The sequence below is a fragment of the Elephas maximus genome, chromosome 3, assembly GCF_024166365.1.
Source record: "Elephas maximus indicus isolate mEleMax1 chromosome 3, mEleMax1 primary haplotype, whole genome shotgun sequence".
Lineage (NCBI taxonomy): Eukaryota > Metazoa > Chordata > Mammalia > Proboscidea > Elephantidae > Elephas > Elephas maximus.
Genome location: NC_064821.1, coordinates 95828224 through 95851631, shown reverse-complemented (window position 1 = coordinate 95851631; position 23408 = coordinate 95828224). Strand labels below are relative to the sequence as shown.

General features: G+C 41.1%; 1 protein-coding gene across 1 annotated transcript in view; it reads right to left on the bottom strand.

The window, feature by feature from the left end:
* Window positions 1–1047: 1047 nt before the first annotated feature.
* The window catches only part of SHISAL2A (shisa like 2A), a 38702-nt gene continuing 16341 nt past the window's right edge, over window positions 1048–23408 (bottom strand). Inside the window, 1 exon segment of the mRNA XM_049879272.1 lies at window positions 1048–1352. Within this exon segment, the coding sequence (XP_049735229.1) occupies window positions 1102–1352 (251 nt within the window). The 3' untranslated portion in view covers window positions 1048–1101.

Sequence of the window (23408 nt, the reverse complement as noted above, 5' to 3'; positions counted from 1 at the left end):
GAGTGGCAGTTGGCATCCTGCCCTAAGTTTCCCTTGCTATCAGCTTAAAAAAAAAACAATAATAGCTAACACGTTGTGCTTTCCATTTGCCAACACTGTTCTAAATACTTCACATGCAGTAAGTAATTTAATCCTCCCCCAAACCCTGTGAGGTGATACTACTATTATCCCTGCTTGTGGGAATGAGAGATCGTCACTAGGCTATATTGACAACTCCCATCTGTAATTAACAATAAAAGTCTTTGTAGCACGTTCATGTTTATGAAGAGAGTTCATATCCATCACCTCATTGAACACTTACAATAATCCAGTGAGGGAGGATCAGAGAGAGACTTTATTAAGGCCCACAGAGTCAGGAATTGGCCAAGTCTACACTCTGGAGTCTGTGCTTGGATCGCTAACCATTAATTCTCAGTCATTCATTCATTCACTCTTTTATCCATCTAAGAAACTGAATGATATAAACATGGCTGGCCCCTGTGCACACTGCATTCCCTCCCATTCCATTCCTCAGAGCAGGAGAGGCTCACTTCAGGAACGGGGTCACCACCTTCTAGGTCCTGATCATTTCCCCAAAGCCAAAAACCCCAAACCCATTGCCATTGAGTCCATTCTAACTGATGGTGACCCCATGTGTGCAGAGTAGAACTGCTCCATAGGGTTTTCAAGGCTATCGTCTTTTGGAAGCAGATTGCCAGGCCTTTGGGTGGGTTCCAGTGGCCAACCTTTTGGTGAGTAGTTGAGCACTTAACTGTTTGCACCACCCAGGGGTTCCAATAATCTTCCCAGGGGCTCTGAAACACACCTGCTTTGAAGCAAGGAGACCAGATTGTAATTCTCTGACACCTCCAGACTAAGTTAGCCTCCTCTGAGCCCCCCACAGGGCCCAGGCTTCTCTCTATGACAGCCTTGCTTGCATGGGGTCCCCAGTAAGTCAGGCAGAGCAGTATAGCTGAGTCCACAGCAGGACCTGGGCAGGTTTGCTGGGAAAAGCCCTCATTTACCTTGCTCTGCTCCAAAGCCCTTTTGATTATACCTTACCCCACCTTTCACCACACAGAGACTCTAAAAGAGGACGGTGTGGAGACATTTATTGAATGTTTATGGCGCTGGTCCATGTGAGTCTGAGGTGGGGACAGGGGCCTCCTCAGGACTTCCTGGAATGTCACTGGCGGTCACTGTGGCCATGAAGCAGTGCTGTAGGAGGTGCTTGGGATCCGGAGCCTACTCCTCATTGCAGTACAGTGGTCGGTTCAGGAAAGGGTAATTTTGCCCAAGGGGGTGCATTCCTGTCACCTCCATGGCGATGCCTGCGTTCCCATCTTGGTGGTCAGGGTGTGCCTCCTCAGAGCCTGTAAAACAGCAAGCTGAAGACATGGGGCTTTCTCCTGCAGCCCCTTCCTCCCCCAGCAGGTTCACACACCCCAGCTAATTTCACAGAGTTCTTACCTTGTGCATTCATGACTTATCTGATACAATTTACTTGGTTTCTGCCCCACTACACCTTAAAATTTTTTGTCACTAAATCCCAAGAACACTTCTAAATCCTCATCTCGCTTGACTTAGCAGGAGCATATGACAGAGTTGAGCATCCCTTACTTATTGGATAAAAAAGTACATCAGGTGCTCAAGCCAGGAATTCGAGTCATCTCTCATACCTCCTCTCCTACACCTTCACAAAACCTAACACTTCACCAGGTCTTTGGTTTAGGGGTAAGCACATGACGTAAGGCAGTCCAGTCAGAGTAGAGCTCAGGCCTACCTCATCATCATCCACAAAATCTGCCTACTTCACTCCAGCCTCATGGCCACCGTCTTAGGTCTGACCTTCATCTTCTCCTGTCCAGACCCCAGGAACAGCCTCCTTTGGGGCCCCTTCCAACCCTTCCTGCATGCTGAGGTCAGAGAGATCTTTCTATGAACAAGCCAGTCTATATACTGTTCTTTCTCAAAAGCCTTCAGTGTCTTCCCATTATCCGTGATCCTTGATGTGGCATTCAAGGCTCTTCATGAACTGGCCCCATCCCTTCTCTTCAGCTTCATCACTATCACTCTTCCCTCAGGAACTCTGTTTTTCCACACCAAAATTTTCACTGTTCCCAAGAAGACAAAAGATTCAATTAAAAAATGGGCAAAGAACATGAACACACAGTTCCACAAAGATATTTAGGCGGCTAACAAACACCTGAAGAGATGCTCGTAACTATTCGCCATTAAAAAAAAAAAACCAGATCAGCGCCTGATCTCTAAAATCTACATGATACTGCAAAAACTCAACTGCAAAAAGACAAATAACCCAATTAAAAAATGGGCAAAAGATATGAATAGACACTTCACTAAAGGAGACATTTAGGTAGCTAACAGATATATGAGGAAATGTACACGATCATTAGCCATTAGAGAAGTGCAGATCAAAACTACAATGAGATTTCATCTCACTCCAGCAAGGCTGGCATTAATCCAAAAAGCACAAAATAATAAATGTTGGAGAGGCTGTGGAGAGATTGGAACACTTATACATGGCTGGTGGGAATGTAAAATGGTACAACCACTCTGGAAATCGATTTGGCGTTTCCTTAAAAAGCTAGAAATAGAACTACCATACGATCCAGCAATCCCACTCCTTGGAATGTATCCTAGAGAAATAAGAGCCTTTACACGAACAGATATATGCACACCCATGTTTACTGCAGCACTGTTTACAATAGCAAAAAGATGGAAGCAACCAAGGTGCCCATCAACAGATGAATGGATAAATAAATTATGGTATATTCACACAATGGAATACTACGCATCGATACAGAACAGTGAGGAATCTGGAAGACATTATGTTGAATGAAATTAGTCAGTTGCAAAAGGACAAATATTGTATAAGACCACTATTATAAGAACTTGAGAAATAGTTTGAGAAGAAAACGTTCTTTTGTGGTTACGAGAGGGGGAAGGGAGGGAGGGTGGGAGAGGGGTATTCACTAGTTAGATAGTGGATAAGAACTACTTTAGGTGAAGGGAAAGACAGGACACAATACAGGGGAGGTCAGCACAATTGGACTAAACCAAAAGCAAAGAAGTTTCCTGAATAAACTGAATGCTTCTAAGGCCAGCATAGCAGGGGCAGGGGTCTGGGGACCATGGTTTCAGGGGACATCTAAGTCAATTGGCATAATAAAATCTATTAAGAAGACATTCTGCATCCCACTTTGAAGAGTGGTGTCTGGGGTCTTCAACGCTAGCAAGCAGCCATCTAAGATGCATCAACTGGTCTCGATCCACCTGGATCAAAAGAGAATGGAGGACACCAAGGACACAAGGCGATTACGAGCCCAAGAGACAGAAAGGGCCACATGAACCAGAGTATACATCATCCTGAGACCAGAAGAACTAGATGGTGCCCGGCTACAACCAATGACTGCCCTGATAGGGAACACAACGTAGAACCCCTGAGGGAGCAGGAGAGCAGTGGGATGCAGACCCGAAATTCTCATAACACCAGACTTAATGGTCTGACTGAGACTAGAAGGACCCTGGTGGTCATGACCCCAGACCTTCTGTTGGCCCAGGACAGGAACCAATCCTGAAGCCAACTCTTAGACATGGATTGGGCTGGACAATGGGCTGGAGAGGAATGCTGGTGAGGAGTGAGCTTCTTGGATCAGGTGGACACTTGAGACTATGTTGGCATCTCCTGCCTGGATGGGAGATGAGAGGGTAGAGGGGGTTAGAAGCTGGTGAAATGGACACGAAAAGAGAGAGTGGAGGGAGAGAGCCAGCTGTCTCACTAGGGGGAGAGTAATTGGGAGTGTGTAGCAAGGTGTATATGGGTTTTTGTGTGAGAGACTGACTTGATTTGTAAACTTTCACTTAAAGCAGGATAAAAATTATATTAAAAAAAAAAACAACCAAACCAGACCCACTGCCGCCGAGTCAATTCCGACTCATAGCAACCCTATAGGACAGAGTAGAACTTCCCCATAGGGTTTCCAAGGGGCCCCTGGAAACCAGGGTTAGCAGCTGAATGCTTAACCACTATGTCACTAGGGTATCCCATTACCCATTAGCCATTAGAGAGATGCAAATCAAAACTACAATGAGATACTATCTGACCCCAGCAAGAATGGCACTGATCAAAAAACAACAAATGCTGGGGGGTTGTAGGGAGATTGGAATTCTTATACACTGCTGGTGGGAATGTAAAAATAGTACAACCACTATGGAAAATGTTATGGCACTTCCTTAAAAAGCTGGAAATAGAAATACCATACGATCCAGCAATCCCACCCCTAGGAATATATCCTAGGGAAATAAGAGACATGATACGGATAGACATATGCGCACCCATGTTCATTCCAGCATTATTCACCATAGCAAAAAAGATGGAAACAGCCTAAATGCCCATCAACAGATGAATGGATAAACAAACTGTAGTACATAACACACAATGGAATACCATGCAATGATAAAAAATAATGATGAATCTGTGAAACATCTCACAACATGGATGAATCTGGAGGGCCTTATGCTTGCTGAGTGAAATAAGTCAACCAAAGGACAAATATTGTATGAGACCACTATTATAAAAGGTCAAGAAAAGATTTACACACAGAAAGAAACATTCTTTGATGGTTACCAGGGGTGGGAGAGGGAGGACGGGAAAACGCTGACTGGATAGTTGATACGTGTTAACTTTGGTGAAGGGAAAGGCAATACAGAATAAGGGGGACATCAGCACAACGTGACCAAGGCAAGGGAAGACACTGAGAGGTATGCAAGAATAAAGGCAACTATGGTAAATAACATATATAATCCTGTAAGGTATAGGAGGGTAGATGGGAGTACACCACATATGTATTTTTATGTGCTGCATGTATATTCATATATATAATAGAGCACACATGGGCACAGTCATGGAAACTTCCTAGACATAACCAAATACCTCACTTTACTGGGCTTGAAGGCTGAGAACCATAATCTCGGGGGATGTCTAGGTCAATAGGTATAATGCAGTTCATAAAGATAATGTCCTGCATCCTACTTTGGTGAGTAGCATCCAGGGTCTTAAAAGCTTGTGGGCAACCATCTAAGATACAATTATTGGTCTCTGTCATGGATTGAATTGTGTCAACTTGGTTAGGCCATGATTCCCAGTATTGTGTGGTTGTTCTCCATTTTGTGACTGTAATTTTATGTTAAAGAGGATTAGGGTGGGATTGTAACATCCTTACCAGGTCACATCCCTGATCCAATATAAAGGGAGTTTCCCTTTATATCCCTTATCAAGAGATAAAAGGAAAGGGAAGTAAGCAGAGAGTTGGGGACCTCATACCACCAAGAAAGCAGTGCCAGGAGCACAGAGAGCGTGTCCTTTGTACCTGAGGTTCCTGCACTGAGGTGCTCCCAAACCAAGAGAAAACTGATGACAAGGACCTTCCTCCAGAGCTGACAGACAGACAAAGCCTTCCCTTGGAGCCAGTGCCCTGAATTCGGACTTGTAGCCCACTGGACTATGAGTGAGTAAACTTCTCTTTGTTAAAGCCATCCACTTGTGGTATTTCTGTTATAGCAGCATTAGATGACTAAGACAGTCTCCTTCCATACAGAGCAAAGGAGAGTGAAGAAAACCAAAGACTCAAGGAAGCAATCAGTCCAAAGGACTAATGGACCACAGGAACCACAGCCTCCACTAGCCCGAGACCAGAAGAACTAGATGGTGCCCAACTACCGGTACTGACCTTTTTGACTAGGATCACAATAGAAGGCCCCTATTAGAGTGGGGAAAAAAATGTAGAACAAAACTCAAATACATAAAATAGACTAAACTTACTGGTTTGATAGAGACTGGAGGAACCCCCAAGATTATGGCCCTTACACACCCTTCTAACTTGGAACTAAAGCCATTCCCAGAGATAACCCTTCACCCAAAATAGGCCTATAAAATAAATAACACCCATAAAGAAAGTACTCCCTAGAACAATTATCGATATGAAACCAAAAGGGCAACATCTGCCCAAAAAGAAAGATGAGAAGGCAGGAAGTGCAGGAAAACCAGACAAATGGAAATGGGGAACTCAAGGTGGTAATGGAGAAAGTGCTGATACATCACAAGGATTGCAACCAACATCACAGAATAATTTGTATATAAATTATTGATTGGGAGACTCATATGCCCTGTTAACCTTCATGTAAAGCACAGTAAAATGTTCAAAAAAAAATTTTACTGTTCCCCAAATGGGTACATTCCTTCACATCTCTGGGCCTTTCCTGATCTTTCTTCTTGGAATGACATTTTCCACCTTCTTTGCATAGCAAACTCCTATAATTTAATATACATTGATGGAGGGTATTCAAGAAGAACGGTGCTTCTGAAACGAAGGGAAGAATGAATTTCAAGAAGGAAGTTGTATAGGACATTGGGGTTCGCACCCCAACATTCATTCCATCCCTTCTCACCTTGCATGGGATTGACCCCATCCCAGCTCTAGGAGTGAGGCAAGATTGATCTGAGCCAATCAGGTAATACCATTCCTCTGCTACATTGATGGGCAACCCCAGAAACCCAGTGCCGTTGAAATCAGTGCACAGTATTCCCTGGTCACAATAATTGGTTTAGGGGTGGGCACATGCCCTAAGATGGTCCAATCAGAGTAGAGCTCAGGCTTTTTTTTTCCCCCTTTGTGGTAGAAGGAATAGACAGCGCCCTCTTTCTCTTCTTGGCTAGATAGGGAAAAGAAAGCATATAGTTCCAGGGACTGCTGGCAGACAACTTACTACCATGAGAAAAGCCAGCCTGAAAAGAAAGCCAACACAATATAGAGGGCGGAGCTGAGAGGACCTCAGAGAATAGAACTATAAGTCTGAGGGCATTGTGAATTTTATTCAAGCCATGCCTTAAGACCATCTTACTCCTGCACTTTTCACCTACTAAGCCAATACATTTCCTTGTTCGTTTGCTTTTATTTTTAACTTTTTATTTGGAAACAATTTAGTACTCAGAAGACATTACAAAAATAGTACAGAGAATTTCTGTGTACCTTTCACCTAGCTTTCCCCAGTGATAATGTCTTACATAGCCACAGTACATTTTCAAAACCAGGAAATTGACATTGATAGAATACTATTAACTAAACTACATATCTTATTCAATTTTACCAGTTTTTACATGCATCTTTAGGGATGGAGGTATATGTACTATGAAATTTTATCACATGTATAATTTTATACAAACGTTGCCACAGAACTGTTCCATCACCACAAAGAACTTACTAATGCTACCCCTTTATGGTCAGACCTTCCCCCTAACCTAATTCCTGGCAACCACTGATCTGTTCTCCATTTCTATAATTTTGTCATTTTGAGAGTGTTATGTAAATACAATTATACAGCGTTATGACCTTTTGAGATTGGCAACATAATACCTTTAAGATCCATCGAAATCGTTGTGTGTATCAATAGTTCATTCCTTTTAATGGCTGCATAACATTCCGTTGTACGGATGCACCATTTGCATATTGAAGGACTTTTGGATTATTTTCAGTTTTTTCCAATACAAACAAAGCTGCCATGTACATTCATGTACAGGTTTTTGTGCCGACATATACTCCATTTCTCTAGGATAATTACCTGGGAGTGTGATTGTTGGTTTGTAAGGTAAATGTATGTTTAACTTTTACGAGAAACTCCTACACTGTTTTCCAGAGTGGCTGTACCATTTTACATTGCCACCAGCAAGGTATGAGATTCTGTTGTCCCACATTCTCATCAGCCCTTGGTATTGTTAGTATTTTTTACTTTAGCATTCTGACAGCTGTGTATTGGGAGCTCAGTGAGGCTTTAATTTGCATTTCCTTAATGGCAATAATATTGAACATATTTTCATGTACTTACTTGCCATTCATATATCTTCTCTGGTGAAGTGTCAGTTCAAGTCTTTTGCCTATTTTCTAACGGTATTGTTTGTTCTTTGTCAGATATGTATTTTGTGAATATTTTCTTCCAGCCTGGGGCTTGTCTTTTCATCCTCTTAACAGAGTCTTTTGCTGCACAAAAATTTTGAATTTTGATGAAGATCCATCTATCAATTTTTTTCATTTGGGGTCATGTTTTTGGTTTTTTACCTAAGAACACTGCCTAACCACAGATCACAAACATTTTCTCCTACAAGTTTTTTTATAGTTTATGGTTTACATTTAGATCTATGATTTATTTTGAATTAATTTTCATTTAAGGTTTGAGGTTTAGGGAAAGGTTTATTATTTGCCCAAGGAAGTCCAATTGTTTCAGCATCATTTATTGAAAAGTCTATTCTTTCTCCATTGAATTCCTCTGTACCTTTATAAAAAATATGATGGGCATACTTATGATGTGAGTCTATTGCTGGGGTGTCTATCCTGATCTGGGTGTTTGTCCTGATTACTGTAGCTATATAAACCAAAAATGAAACCTGTTGTTGTCAAGTCGATTCTGACTCATGTTATACAAAATCAAGTAGTGTGATTTCCTCCAACTTTATACAGTTCAAAGTCCAATGTATATAGGAGCCCTGGTGGTGCAGTGGTTAAGAGTTTGGGTGCTAACCAAAAGGCTGGCAGTTTGAATCCACCAGCCGCTCCTTAGAGACCCTATGGGGCGGTTCTACTCTGTCCTATAGGGTCACTATGAGTCAGAATCAACGCAACTAGCTATTCTAGTTACTTTGTCTTTCCATATAAATTTTAGAATCAACTTGTCTGTACATACTAAAAAGCTGCTGTGATTTTGATAAGAATTTTGTTACATCTATAGATCAATACAGGAAAATTGACACCTTTACTATCTGAGTCTTCCAATCCATGAGCACGGTATACTTCTCCATTTATTTAGGTCTCTCTCTCTTTTTTTTTTAATTTCCTTCACCAGGAAGCAATTTCTGAAAATTTCCTAATGTGTAATTTTCAGTATACAGATCCTGTACATGTTTTGTTAGATTTATGCCTAAGTATTTCTTTCTTTTTTTTGGAACCACTGTAAATAGTACTGTGTTTTTAATTTTGATTTCTAACCATTCATTACTAGTACATATAAATGCTATTGCTGTTTGGCTCTGCCTTTATACACTGTGACCTTGCTGAACTCACTTATTAGTTCTAGAAGGTTGTTTATTGGTTGGTTTTGTAGATTCCTTAGGATCTTTTGTTATTTTAACTTGTGTTTTAAGGCATCCAACTAGTACAGAGGAAGAGTTTAATCTTCTATTCAGTGCAAGAATCCCCTCAGCTGAATCCCATATTTAGTCTTTTTCTGATGACCCTAGAGGGATGGGGCACTCTTTACAAGAGTATTTCAGGTCACATTGTAAGAAAAGTATACCTTTATTGAATCAAAGTCTGCCTCCCTGTGGCTTCCTCCACTGATCCCAGCTCTGCTCTCTTGTTGCTCACAAAATGTCTGCTCCTTCTGCCCCAGGACACCCTTGCAGAAATTTGGGGCCCTAGCTGTGAGCTCTGAGTCTCCTCTGCTCCAGGCCAAACATCCCCAGCTCCTCAGCTGGCCCTCATATGACCTGGTTTCCAGACTTGACCTGGTCACCTGCCTCTGGTCACCTACTGGTTGATCAAAGTCCCTGTTAACGTATGGGAAAACCATTTGGCTTCCAGGAGCTTCAAGACCCAGGATTCAGTCTTCATTATGCTACTAAATCATTGTGTTAACTTGGGCTAACCCCCTTCCCTCTCTGAATCTCAGTTACCATTCTATAAAATGGGGTAGAATAGTAGGGCCGGCCTCGTTTTTCTATTTCTTCTCCCTTGAGCTTCATGTTTTAAAGGATTCAGTCAACATAATGTACTACATTTATTAAGTACTAATTTTTCCCTATTTTGTATTAATCAAAGAGCTCTGATCAGCAGGAGAGAGCCCCTGCTAATTACCACGCTGAGGTGATATTCTAGTTCAAAGCAAAGAAATTGATCCCAGTAAAACCTTTGAAATGTTGGAAATTGCTTGAGAATTACAAACTGCTATATTTGGGGCTCTCAGGTGACTCATGTTCTGGACCCCACTCAAAACTAGTAGTTTTTTGAGTTGCTTGATAAATAGGCTGGAGTAGCACACCCAAATGAGGGATATGTTACCTCCAAAATCCAAGGAGGCCCACCAGGCACTGTGCCTCCTTTTTAGTTGTGGGAGGGGCCAGATGCAATAACTTATCCTTCACTTTAGAAGGAATATCTCAACATTCGCCACACCACTGGATAACTAGAAATTTCACTGAGGTGGAAGGTCACTGAATTTTTGTGGAATTCATTTTCTACCCTCTAGCATGCAAATGTTTTACCAGTAAGTCCAGAGTCATTGACACTTCTTCCTTACTTGGTCCAGTCTGCATAATGTCACCAATGTAATGGACCAGTGTGACATCTTGTGGAAGGGAAAGATGATCAGGGTCCCTGCGGACTAAATTATCACACAGGGCTGAAGAGTTAATATACCCCTGAAGTAGGGCACTGAAGGTAGTATTGCTGGCCTTGCCAGCTGAAGGCAAACTGCTTCTGGTGGTCCTTCAAAACAGGTATGGAGAAAAAGGTATTAGCCACATCAGTAGCTGCTTACCAGGTATGAGGAAATTTATTAATTTGCTCCAGCAATGAAATCACATCTGGAACAGCATCTGCAATTGGAGTCACTGGCTGGTTAAGTTTTTGATAATCCACCGTCATTCTCCAAGATCCACCAGTATTTTACACAGGCCAAATAGGTGAGTTGAATGGGGATGTGGTGGGAATCAACACTCTTGCATTCTTCAAGTCCTTGATGGTGGCAGTAATCTCTGCAATCCCTCCAGGAATGTGGTATTGATTCTGGTTTATTATTTTTCAAGATAGGGGCAGTTCTAATGGCATCCGCTTGGCTTTTTCTATGATAATAACCTTACTCCACTTTTCAAGGATCCAATGTGGGAGTTCTGCAAATTGCTAAGTATATCTATTCCAATTATACATTCTGGAACTAGGTAAACCATTACAGAATAGGTTCAGGGACCCAGTGGACCTACTGTGAGATGAACCTGAGCTAAGACTCCATTAATAATCTGACCTCCATATGCCCCCACTCTGAATGGTGGCCATAGTGATGTTTTGGGTTTCCTGGAATTAGTATCAGTTCAGAGCTAGTATCCAGTAATCTCTGAAAAGTCTGATTATTTCTTTTTCCCCAATGAACAGTCACACTTGTAAAAGGCTCTACATACCCTTGAGGAAGGCTGGGAGAAAAATTAACAGTATAAATTTTTGGCAGTGTAGCAGGGTTCTTCCTCAAGGGAACCTGGCCTCCCTTTCATTCAAGGGGTTGTGAGTCTGTAAACTGGCTCAAGTCTGGAAATTGATTGAGAGGCCATGACTCTATTCTGGTGATTCAAGTTAGACTGCTGTTCACTTGACCTAGAATTCGTCTGCTTGCACAGATCAAGTAAATATTTAGTAGACTTCCCATCCATTTCACTGTGACTAAATAGCTCAAGCCATAAGTCCACACGAGTCAGACTATTCTGATTACTGCTTTGACTCTGTTGTCAATTATGGTAACCATGCCCAACTTGTCTTTGTCAATTGAGTGACACCACTTAGCCCCTTCCACCACAGGGTTCAATCAGCCCCATTGTAGTTAGGTGTCTTAATTCAGTTAGGGCAGTTTCCACTGTCAGATCTGACTTACATAAAATAGCAATCACGGAAGTCTTCAAGGATGCTGGGGCTCCCTTCACAAATTTGTTCCACACAGTGTGGTAAAAGACGTATTCTCTAATCACTCTATGTGTGGGTCTATGGGTCTACCTTGATAAATCCGCTGTAACATGCCAATTTCCCCAAGCCTTTGGATACCTTCTTCTACAGTATAGCACGGTAGGTCTGGTTACTTCAACTTGATTTAGCGTAGGCCACTGCATAATCCATGCTTCAGCTAATCGACCAAAGAATTTATTAGATCTTTTCCTAACCTCTTGAGCTGAAATACTGAATGAAGAATCTGTGCTTAGTGGGCCCATATCAATAAGCTCAGACTGTTCCACCTTTATGTTCCTTGTACCATTATCCCACACCCTTAACAGCCATTCCCACATACATTCCCCAGGTTTCTGTTTGTACATGTTAGAAAAGTCAAGCAGTACTTTTGGAGTGTATTATACCTCCTCCTGGGTCAAACTTTGTGCTTGACCTTTTGGGTCTTGCTGGGACTTAAGCCTAGTTATAGGTCTAGAAGCAAAAACGGGTAGTGGGGATGTGTTCTAAGAACATTCAGCAAAGTTTTAGAAGGCATCTGCCTCACTCAATGCCCCAGGCACTGACTCAGACGCCTCCCCAGGCAATGACTCAGACTCTATTCCAGGTGATAGACAAAAGCTCTTCAGACACAGCTGGTTTAATCTCACCAGATAGGGGTGGAGGGGCTAATAGTTTTATTGGGGGAGTGACTTAGCAGACAAAAATGAAGTAATCTCTTCAGATGGAGTGGGAGAGCTGGTTCTGTTGACAAGAGTGATTCAATGGAATTTAGAGGCTCAGCTTCCTGATGAAATGCCCAAAGGTCTCCATCCCAAGTTTCAGGATCCCATATCTTCCCAATCAATGCCTTCAATTTAACTTCAGATACCATTCAAGGTTGGAAATTCATTCACATTGTAATTCAGCCACTGTTATGATAACACTCTGGATTTGGTTTTCAGCAACATCAGCTCTGATACTACAAGAAATAAGGCTTTCTTTCTGGTACAAGTGGAAACTTTGAGGTCATTCATGTGGCACTTGAGTTGTGACTCTGAAGTCCTGAGCTCATCTCTTTCTTTCACCACTTTGTCTAATGAAGAAAGGACCCAACCAACCAGCTTCCTTATACTTCTCATTCTCACAAAATTGTAGGAAAATACCAAATATGTGATTACCTAGAGCCTCACCTCTCACCAACACTTGATCTATTGGTGGTGGTATTTTACGTATTTCTTTCACCATCTCACACCATGGATTAGCAGTGCCTTCTTTACTACTGGAAGCAGAGTCATCAACATCTTTAAGACTAACCGGACTTGAAAACCAATTTAGAAATCACATTCTTACAATTTTGTTTCTCTAGAACCACTCTCGGTATGAAATATCTTAGGCTGGATTCTCTAGAGAAGCAAAACCAGTAACGCGTATCTGTCAGTTTGTCGTACTGTGGGGGCTTGTGTGTTGCTGTGATGCTGGAGGCTATGTCACCAGTATTCACATACCAGCAGGGTCAAGCATGGCAGACAGGTTTCAGCTGAGCTTCCAGACTAAGACAGACTAGGAAGAAGGACCTTGCAGGCTACTTCTAAAGAGAATTAGCCAGTAGAAACCTTATGAATAGCAGTGGAACATTGTTTGATATAGTGCTGAAGGATGAGCCCCTCAGGTTGGAAGGCACTCAAAATACGACTGGGGAAGAGCTGCCTCCTCAAAGTGGAGTTGACCTTAATGACATGGACGGAGTCAAGCTTTCAGGACCTTCATTTGCTGATGTGGCACAACTCAAAATGAGAAGAAACAGCTGCAAACATCCATTAATAATTGGAACATGGAATGTATGAAGTATGAATCTAGGAAAATTGGAAATCATCAAAAATGAAATGGAATACATAAACATTGATATCCTAGGCACTGGTATTGGCCATTTTGAATCAGGCAATCATATGGTCTGCTATGCTTGGAATGACAAATTGAAGAGGAATGGCGTTGCATTCATCATCAAAAAGAACATTTCAAGATCTATCCTGAAGAACAACACTGTTGGTGATAGGATAATAATCCATATGCTACAAGGAAGACCAGTTAATATGACTATTATTCAAATTTACACACAGACCACTAAGGCCAAAGATGAAGAAATTGAAGATTTTTACCAACTTCTGCAGTCTGAAATTGATCAAACATGCAGTCAGGATGCATTGATAATTATTGGCGATTGGAACATGAAAGCTGGAAACAAAGAAGGTTGGTAGTTGGAAAATATGGCTTTGGTGATAGAAATGATGCCAGAGCTTGCATGATAGGATTTTGCAAGACCAACGACTTCTTCACTGAAAATACCTCTTTTCAACAACATAAACAGCGACTATACACTTGCACCTCGCTGGATGGACTATACAGGAATCAAATAAAATAAATCTGTAGAAAGAGACTTTGGAAAAGCTCAATATCGTCAGTCAGAACAAGGCCAGGACATGACTGTGGAACAGACCATCAATTGCTCATATGCAAGTTCGAGTTGAAGCTGAAGAAGATTAGAACAAGTCCATGAAAGCCAAAGTATGACCTTGAGTACATTCCACCTGAATTTAGAGACCACGCCAACAATAGATTTGACACACTGAACACTAATGACTGAAGACCAGACAAGTTGTGGAATGATATCGAGGACATCACACGTGAAGAATGCAAGAGATCATTAAAAAGACAGGAAAGAAAGATGAAAATGGATGTCAGAAGAGACTCTGAAACTTGCTCTTGAACATCAAGTAGCTAAACCAAAAGGAAGAAATGATGAAGTAAAAGAGCTGAACATAAGATTTCAAATGGTGGTTTGAGAAGACAAAGTAAAGTATTATAATGACGTGTGAAAAGACCTGGAGTTAGAAAACCAAAAGAGATGAACACACTTGGCATTTCTCAAGCTGAAAGAACTGAAGAAAAAATTCAATACTCTAGTTGCAACATTGACGGATTCTATGGGGAAAATACTGAATGACACAGGAAGCATCAAAAGAAGAAAAAAATAGAAGGAATACACAGAGTCACTGTACCAAAAATAATTGGCCAACATTCAGCCATTTCAGGAGGTAGTGTATGATTAAGAATTGATGGTACTGAAGGAAGAAGTCCAAGCTGCACTGAAGACACTGGTGCAAAACAAGACTCCAGGAATTGACAGAATACCAATTGAGGTGTTTCAACAAATGGATGCAGTGCTGGAAATGCTCACTCATCTATGCCAAAAATTTGGAAGACAGCTACCTGGCCAATCGACTGGAAGAGATCCATATTTATGCCTTTTACAAAGAAAGGTGATCCAACTGAGTGCAGAAATTATCAAACAATATCATTAATATCACACACAAGTAGCAGTACATCGACAGAAATTCAATTCGGGTTCAGAAGGGGATGTGGAACCAGGGATATCATTGCTGATGTCAGATGGATCCTGGCTGAAAGCAGAGAATACCAGAAAGATGTTTACTTGAGTTTTATTGACTATACAAAGGCATTTGACTGTGTGGATTGTAACAAACTGTGGATAACATTTCGAAGAATGGGAATTCCAGAACACTTAATAGTGCTCATGAGGAACTTGTACATACATCAAGAAGCAGTCATTCGAACAGAACAAGAGGATACTGTGTGGTTTAAAGTCAGGAAAGGTGTGTATCAGGGTTGTATCATTTCACCATTTTTTTCTGGGTAATCTGTATGCTAAGCAAATAATCCAAGAGGCTGGACTATATGAAGAAGAACAGGGCATTAGGACTGAAGGAAGACTCATTAACAACCTGCATTATGCAGATGACACAACCTTGCTTGCTGAAAGTGAAGAGGACTTGAAGCACTTACTGATGAAGATCAAAGACTATAGCCTTCAGTATGGATTACACCTCAACGTAAAAAAACAAAAACAAAAATCCTCACTACTGGACCAATAAGCAACTTCATGATGAACAGGAAAAAGATTGAAGTTGTCGAGGATTTCATTTTACTTGGATCTACAATCAATGCCCATGGAAGCAGCAGTCAAGAAATCCAAGAATGCACTGCACTGGGCAAATCTGCTGCAAAAGACCTCTTTAAAGTGTTCAAAAGCAAAGATGTCACTTTAAAGACTAAGGTGCATCTGACTCAAGCCATGGTGTTTTCAATCACCTCACATGCATGGGAAAGCTGGGCAATGAATAATGAAGACCGAAGAATTGACATCTTTGAGTTATGGTGTTTGCAAAGAATGTTGAATATACCATGGATTGCAAAAAGAACGAACAAATCTGCCTTGGAGGAAGTACAGCCAGAATGCTCCTTAGAGGCAAGGATGACAAAACTTCGTCTCACATACTTTGGACATGTTTGCAGGAAGGACCAGTCCCTGGAGAAAGATATCATGCTTGGTAAAGTAGAGGGTCAGTGAAGAAGAGCAAGACTCTCAACAAGATGGATTGACACAGTGGCTGCAACAGTGGGCTGAAGCATAACAACCATCATAAAGGTGGCATAGGACCGGGCAGTGTTTCGGAACCGACTTGACAGCACCTAACAACAACATATCTATATCTACCTATATGTATATATATACAGAGAGAGATTTATCTCAAGGAAATGGCTCATGCAGTTGTAAAGGCTGGCAAGTCCCAAGACTGTGGGTCAGGTGTCAGGCCTGAGGCTTCTCCTGACTCACATAGTTGCATAGGCTGAGGAACCCAAGATTGGCAGGTTAGACAGCAGGCTGCTGGTTCACAGGCTGTGGAGGCTGACAAATCCCAAGATTGGCAAGTAAGCTGGTAGCTCAAGTCCCACGAACTGGAAGTCAGATGATAACAAGCTGGGTGTAGGATCCAGAGCAAGAGCCTTGTTGGAACATCCATTTATATACTGGAGGCAGGCCAAACCCCAAGGAAACTCCCTTTCAACTGATTGGCTGCTCATAGCAGATCTCATCATGGAATTATCATTACATAACCACCAAACTACATCATAATTGCCAAACCACTGAGAATCATGGCCCACTCAAGTTGACACACAACCTTAACCATTGGGAGTAGGTATAATTGTCCACATTTTATGGATTAAGTTAGCCTTGGAGAGAAGTGACTTGCCTAAGGCCACACAATGGAGTGACAAAGCCAGGACAGAGCCAGGTTCTCTGGTGTTTTAGCCCAGGGCTGTGCCCACCCCTTCTCACCCTTCACCAAGGACATACTTGTCAGCTTCTGTGGACAATCTCCCCGCCGCCCTTTGTCTGGGGCCATCAACTCATAGGTCCTGGGCAAACAGGTGGATCCCATTTCTAGAAACTGCTTTTCCATCCCCACTCTGCTCTTGCCAATGCACTCCCTGCTCCACCCGTGCCCCCAATTCAAGATCCTTAATTACAGTACCATGAGTACAGGCTTTAGGGTCTGGGAGACCTGGGTTGACATGGAAGCAACATGCCCTCACTAGCTGTATGGGCTTAGCCAGTTCAGTTCCCCTGGTATAAAATGGGGGTGATGATCTCTTCTCTCCATGCTTCCTAGGAGTGTTCTACTAAAGACCAAGAGAGAACAAGTAGAAATGAAAGTCTCAGTAAGGGACAAAGTTCTGATGAAGGAAAGATAATGGGTCTGTAAAGTGTCTCAGATGCAAGAGGAGGGGAAGGAGGCTCTAGGGATGCTACCGTGGGTTCAGAAGGAAAAAAAGAAAATGAAGAGGGAGAACTAGGAACTGAGTTTGAGCCAAAAGCAGAGAGAGCTAAAAACTATCTTTTAGTAAAAGGTCAGGAAATCCATTTTCCATCTTAAAAACAAGAAGCAAAGAGCAAGAGCACAAGCTGCCTCAAACCCTGTCTACTGAAAAATCCTGCTGGCGACTAAACAGTGAAAAGCAGAAGGGTGGCTTTCATTCATGGGACCAAGGGATGCACTGAACTCTCCTTGAAGCCAGAAAGGCTGTGTGGAGGTGAAGGGGAAGGCACAGGAGGGCAGGACACAAGCCAGAGCATCCCACAGACCTGGCCTGGTGAAATGAAAAGAGTAGGGCTTGAAGGTAGAAAGAAATGGGCTTGAATTTCAGCTCCACAAGCTGTGACCCTTTGGGCAAGTTACATAACCTTTCGGAAACTTGGTTTTTGTATCTGTAAATGGGTCATAATAATTGGTACCTCACCAGGGTGGCGTGGTGATTAAGAACTACAGCTACTAACCAAAAAGGGTGGCAATTTGAATCCACCAGGTGGTCCTTGGAAACTCTATGGGGCAGTTCTACTCTGTCCTATAGGGTCACCATGAATTGGAATCGATTCGACGGCAAAGGGTTTGGGTCTTTTTTTTTTCTTTTTCACCAGGGTAGTTGGAAAAATTAGATGAGATAGTGCATAATGTAAAGTTTCAAACCACATAGTAAGAATTCCCCTTTCACAGCAATAGGCATAAGAGGAGAGGTGAAGCTGGCGCTGTCACTTATGCTTCAGATGACTTTCGGCCTCAGTTTCCTCATTTGTAAAATGTGGCAGTAATAAGATCTACCCTGACTATTGTGACAAGCAAAGGAGAGGAAACATTTAGAGCTGATTCATTTCAACTGCTGTATAGTATTTCATTATTATGCTCTACAACATTTTACTTATCCGTTCTTCTACTGATGGGCATTTAGTTTGTTTCCTATAGGATAAGCAATGCCATTTAGATGGGAATTACTGAGTCATAGGGTATATACATTTTTGGCTTAAATAGATGCTGCCAAATTGCTCCACTAAGGGGCTGTACCAATGTATACTCTTCACCAGCAGTGTGTGACAATATGCATTTTCCCCCAACCTTCTCACTTTTAATATAATCCCTTTTTGGATTTTTGCCAATGTAAAAAAAAAAGGTACATCATTCGTAAACTGCATTCTCTGATTATTAGTGAGGTTGAATATCTTTTCATGTGCACTGGTTATTTGTGTTTCTTCTTTTTGGATTACCTTTTTTTCCATTTGCTGAAACGTATACTTACATATTCTAGGTATCAATTCAAGACTCTAACATATACAGATATATATCTTTGATGTTCATCACCTGTCTTTTAATTTTACTTATGATGTATTTTGCATTAGAGATGTAGACAAAATTTGTATTTGGTGCAGGCAAATTTGCCAATTTTTTTCTTTTTAAAAATGAAACATTTTATTTTGAGATAATTGTAGGTTTGTGTAAAAATGGTGTTACAGTGGCGTCTGACCTCCTCTAATTTTACTAGGGGGAAGGAGAATCAAGATCAACAGCCCAAGGCTGATTCCTATCAGGCAGAGGTCAGACATGCCTCCACCCTCCAACCCTTTCACCAATTCTGACACCAACCATCCCTCCCAGGGTACTCTCTACTTCTTTGCTTGGTTTTATAATTTGTTGCAATGGCACACAGAACTCACACACAATACTCACCATTATGGAGTTTATTAGGGAAGTAACAAGTTACAATTCAGGCTCAACGCTCAGGATACAGTTCTTCGATCAGGACAGCTGCTTCTCAGCCATGCCCACAGGCATGCCTCTCTCTGGTCCCTGGCCTCTGCCCTGCTCGGGCAAGTGTTACAAAGCTTTTTTAGCTCTGCTGTTAAGTGCCCACAGGCACCCCATTCCACCAGTAAGCCTCAACCCGAAGCTCTCAGCTCTCTATCTGTGGGTTGGCAAGCCTAGCTCCACCACGTGCTCAGAGGCACCCCTCTCTGCCAGCAAGCCTCTGCCTGAAGGCACTTAGCTTTCTCACTCTGTGGGCTGGGAAGCTCACAAGGCTGTCTCCTGCCAGTGTCCTGCCATTCTCATTGTTCTGCTGCCTTGCTGCTGCCATTTCTCTGCCACTGCTTCTTGCTGTCTCACTGTCTTCAGTGTTACAGCTCTCTCTCTGTGTCTCTTGGATCTAGGAGGGTCTCAATGCAGGAATTCCCGGTCTAAAGGATGTGCTCCACTCCTATCTCCTTCTGGTGGTAGTCAGGTCCCCCCCTGCTCTGGGATTAAAAAAAAAAAAAGGATTGGCTCTCTTTTAATCCTAGCAGGATGGCAAAACTGACCAATCATTAGAGTTCCAAACACCTTATTTGCGTGGCCCCACCCTCGCAGGGTTTCATGCACCTTATTTGCATTATTAGTAAGCTATCCAATCTCCCTTGGTGGCCCACAAGCATCTTATTTGCATAATCCCACCCAATCATTGTGTGGGAGTCACAAAGACTATGGCTAGAAGGGCAATATTAAGTAACTTATTGCATCACAATTCACATGTAGTTGTAAGAAATAACATAGAGTGATCCCATGCACCCTTTACCTAGTTTTTCCCAAGGTAAATATCTTTCAAGATTAAAGTACAATATCATAACCAGAATATTCACATTAATACAGTCAAGATACAGAGCTTTTCCATCACTACCAGAACCCCTCATGTTGCCCTCTTATAGCCACACCCAACTCCTTCATGCCCCCACAACACACACACCAGACCATCTTTATACCCCAGCAACCACTAATCTGTTCTCCATTTCTATAATTTCGTCATTTTGAGAATGTTACATAAATAGAATCATTTGTATGTAACGTTTTGGAATTGGCTTTTTTTTTTTGCTTTGCTCAGCATAATTCTCTGGAGATTTATCCAAGTTGTTGTATGTATCAATAGGTAGTTCCTTTTTATTGCTGAGTAGTAACTGTATTCCGTGGTACGGATGTGCCACAGTTTGTTTAGTCATTTATTTGTGGATGGAAATCTGGGTTGTTTCCAGTTTTGTCTATAATGAATGAAGCTTCTATGAACATTTGTATACAGGTTTCTCTGGGATAAGCCTAGGAAGGCAACTGCTGGGTCATTTCTTTATGGTAGTTGCATGCTTAGTTTTTAAGAAACTACCAAACTGTTTTTCAGAGTTACTGTACCATTTTACATTCCCACCAGCAATGTATGAGTAACCTAGCTTCTCCACATCCTTGCCAGCATTTGGTGTTGTCACTATTTTTAATTTTAGCTATTCTGATAGATGAGTAGTTTTAATTTGCATTTCCCTGCTAGCTATTGATGTTGAATACCTTTTCATGTACTTATTTGCTATCTCTATATCCTCTTCGGTGAAATATCTGTTCATGTCTTTTGTCCATTTTTTTAATTGAATAGGTTTTTTTTGTTTATTTATTTGTGTTTTTACTTTTGAGTTTTGAGAGTTCTTTATATATTCTAGATACTAGTCCTTTGTCAGATACATGGTGTGTCAATATTTTCTCCCAATCTGTGACTTTTCATCCTCTTAACAGTGCCTTTTGTGGAGCAAAAGTTTTAAATTTTAGATGAAATCTAATTTATCATTTTTTCCTTTATGGATCATGCTTTTGGTGGCAAGTTTAAAAACCCTTTGCCTAGGCCTAGGTTCCAAAGATTTTCTCATTTTTTTTTTCTAAAAGTCTTATAGTTTTATGTTTTACATTTAAGTCCATAATCCATTTTGAGTTAATTTTTGCGTAAGTCTTGAGACTTAGATCAGGGTTCATTATTTTGCCTATGTATGTCCAATTGCTCCAGCATCATTCGTTGAAAAGGCTATCCTTCCTTCATTGAATTGCCTTTGTACCTTTGTCGAAAATCAGTTGGGCATATTTCTGTGAGTCTACCTATGGGTTTTCTATGCTATTCCATTGATCTTTATCTATCCTTTCACCAGTACCACACAGTCTTGATTACTATAGCTATACAAAAACTCTTGAACTCTGGTAGAGTGATTCCTTCCACTGTATTCTTGATTTTCAAAATGAACTTAGCTGTTCTAGTTCCTTTGCCTTTCCATATATATTTTACAATAATAACCTTGTCTATATCTACCAAAAAAAAAAAAATTCTTGCTGAGATTTTGATAGGAATTGCATTAAACCTATATATCAATTTGGAAATAATTGACATCTTTACTATGTTGAGTCTTCTATCCATGAACATGTATGCCTCTCCATTTATTTAGATCTCTTTTATTTATTCAGTGTTTTGTAGTTTTTGGGTTTGTAGTTTTCAGCATGCACGTCCTGTACATATTTTGTTCAATTTATGTCTATTTCATTTTTTTTAGTGATTTTATATGGTATGTATTTTTAATTTTGGTGTCCATATGTTCATTGCTAGCAGTTAGAAATAGAGTTGTGTGTTTATTTTGTATCCTGTGACCTTGCTGAACTCACTTATTCTAGGAGTTTTGTTTTATTAGATTCCTTGGGGTTTTTACTTTATAATGAATGATGTTGAATTTTGTGAAATGTTTTTTCGGCATTCATAGGCCATCGTATAATCTGCAAATAGAGACAGTTTTATTTCTTCCTTCCTAATAGGTATGGCTTTTATTTCCTTTTCTTGCTTTATTGCACTGGCTAGAACTTCTACCATTATGTTGAATTAAAAGTGGTGAAAGCAGACATCCTTTCCCTTGTTCCTGATCTTAGGGGGAAAGCATTAAGTCTTTCACCATTAAGTATAATGTTAGCTGTAGGTTTTTTGTAGACGACCTTTGTCAGTTTAAGGGAGTTCTCCTCTATTCCTAATTTTCTGAGAGTTTTGATCATGAATGGGTGTTGAATTTCATCATATGCTTTTTCTGCATTTATTGATATGATCATGTCATGTGATTTTTCTTCTTTAGCCTGCTAATATAGTAGATCATATTGATTGACTCTCAAATACTGAACCAGCCTTGCACCCCTAGAATAAACCCTACTTGATTGTGGTGTATAATTCTTTTTTTATATTGCTGACTTATATTTGCTAATATTCTGTTAAGGATTTTTATGTGTGTATTTTTTTATTCATGATGGATATTGTTCTGTAGTTTTCTCTCTGTCTTTTGTTTTTGTTGTTGTTCTATCCTTGTCTGGTTTTTGGTATCAGAGTAATAACAGCTTCATACAATTAATTGAGAAGTGTTGTCTCCTCTTTTATTTTCTGGAAGAGACTATATAGAATTGGTATTAATATTTTTTTAAACGTGTGGTAGAATTCTCCACTGAAACCATCTGTGCCTGGATATCTCTTTTTGGAGACTTTCAAAATTACAAATTCTATTTATTTAATAGTTATTAAAAAAAAAAAACAAACAAACCTGTTGCCATCAAGTCGATTCTGACTCATAGCAACCCTATACGACAGAGGAGAACTGCCCCATAGAGTTTCTAAGTAGCACCTGGTGGATTCGAACTGCCAACCTTTGTTAGCAACTGTAGCTCTTAACCACTACACCACCAGGGTTTCCATCAGCCCTATAAACCAAAAAATCAAACCCACTGCCATCAAGTCTATTCTGACTCATAGCGACCCTATAAGGGCAGAGTAGAACTGCCCCATAGAGTTTCCAAGGAGCACCTGGCGGATTCGAACTGCTGATCTTTTGGTTAGCAGCCATAGCACTTAACCACTACGCCATCAGGGTTTCCAGCTGGCCCTATAGACCTGTCTAATCTTTGGCTGAAGGGTGAACCTCAGGAATGACTTCAGTACTGAATCAAAAGTGTGTCATGGGGGGCATATTCTTAGGGTTTCTCCAGTCTCTGTCAGACCAGCAAGCCTGGATTTGTGTGTGTGTGTGTGTGTGTGTGTGTGTGTGTGTATTTGAATTTTGTTCTACATTTTTCTCCTGCTGCATAGGACCCTCTATTGTGATCCCTGCCAGAGCAGTCGGTAACCCAG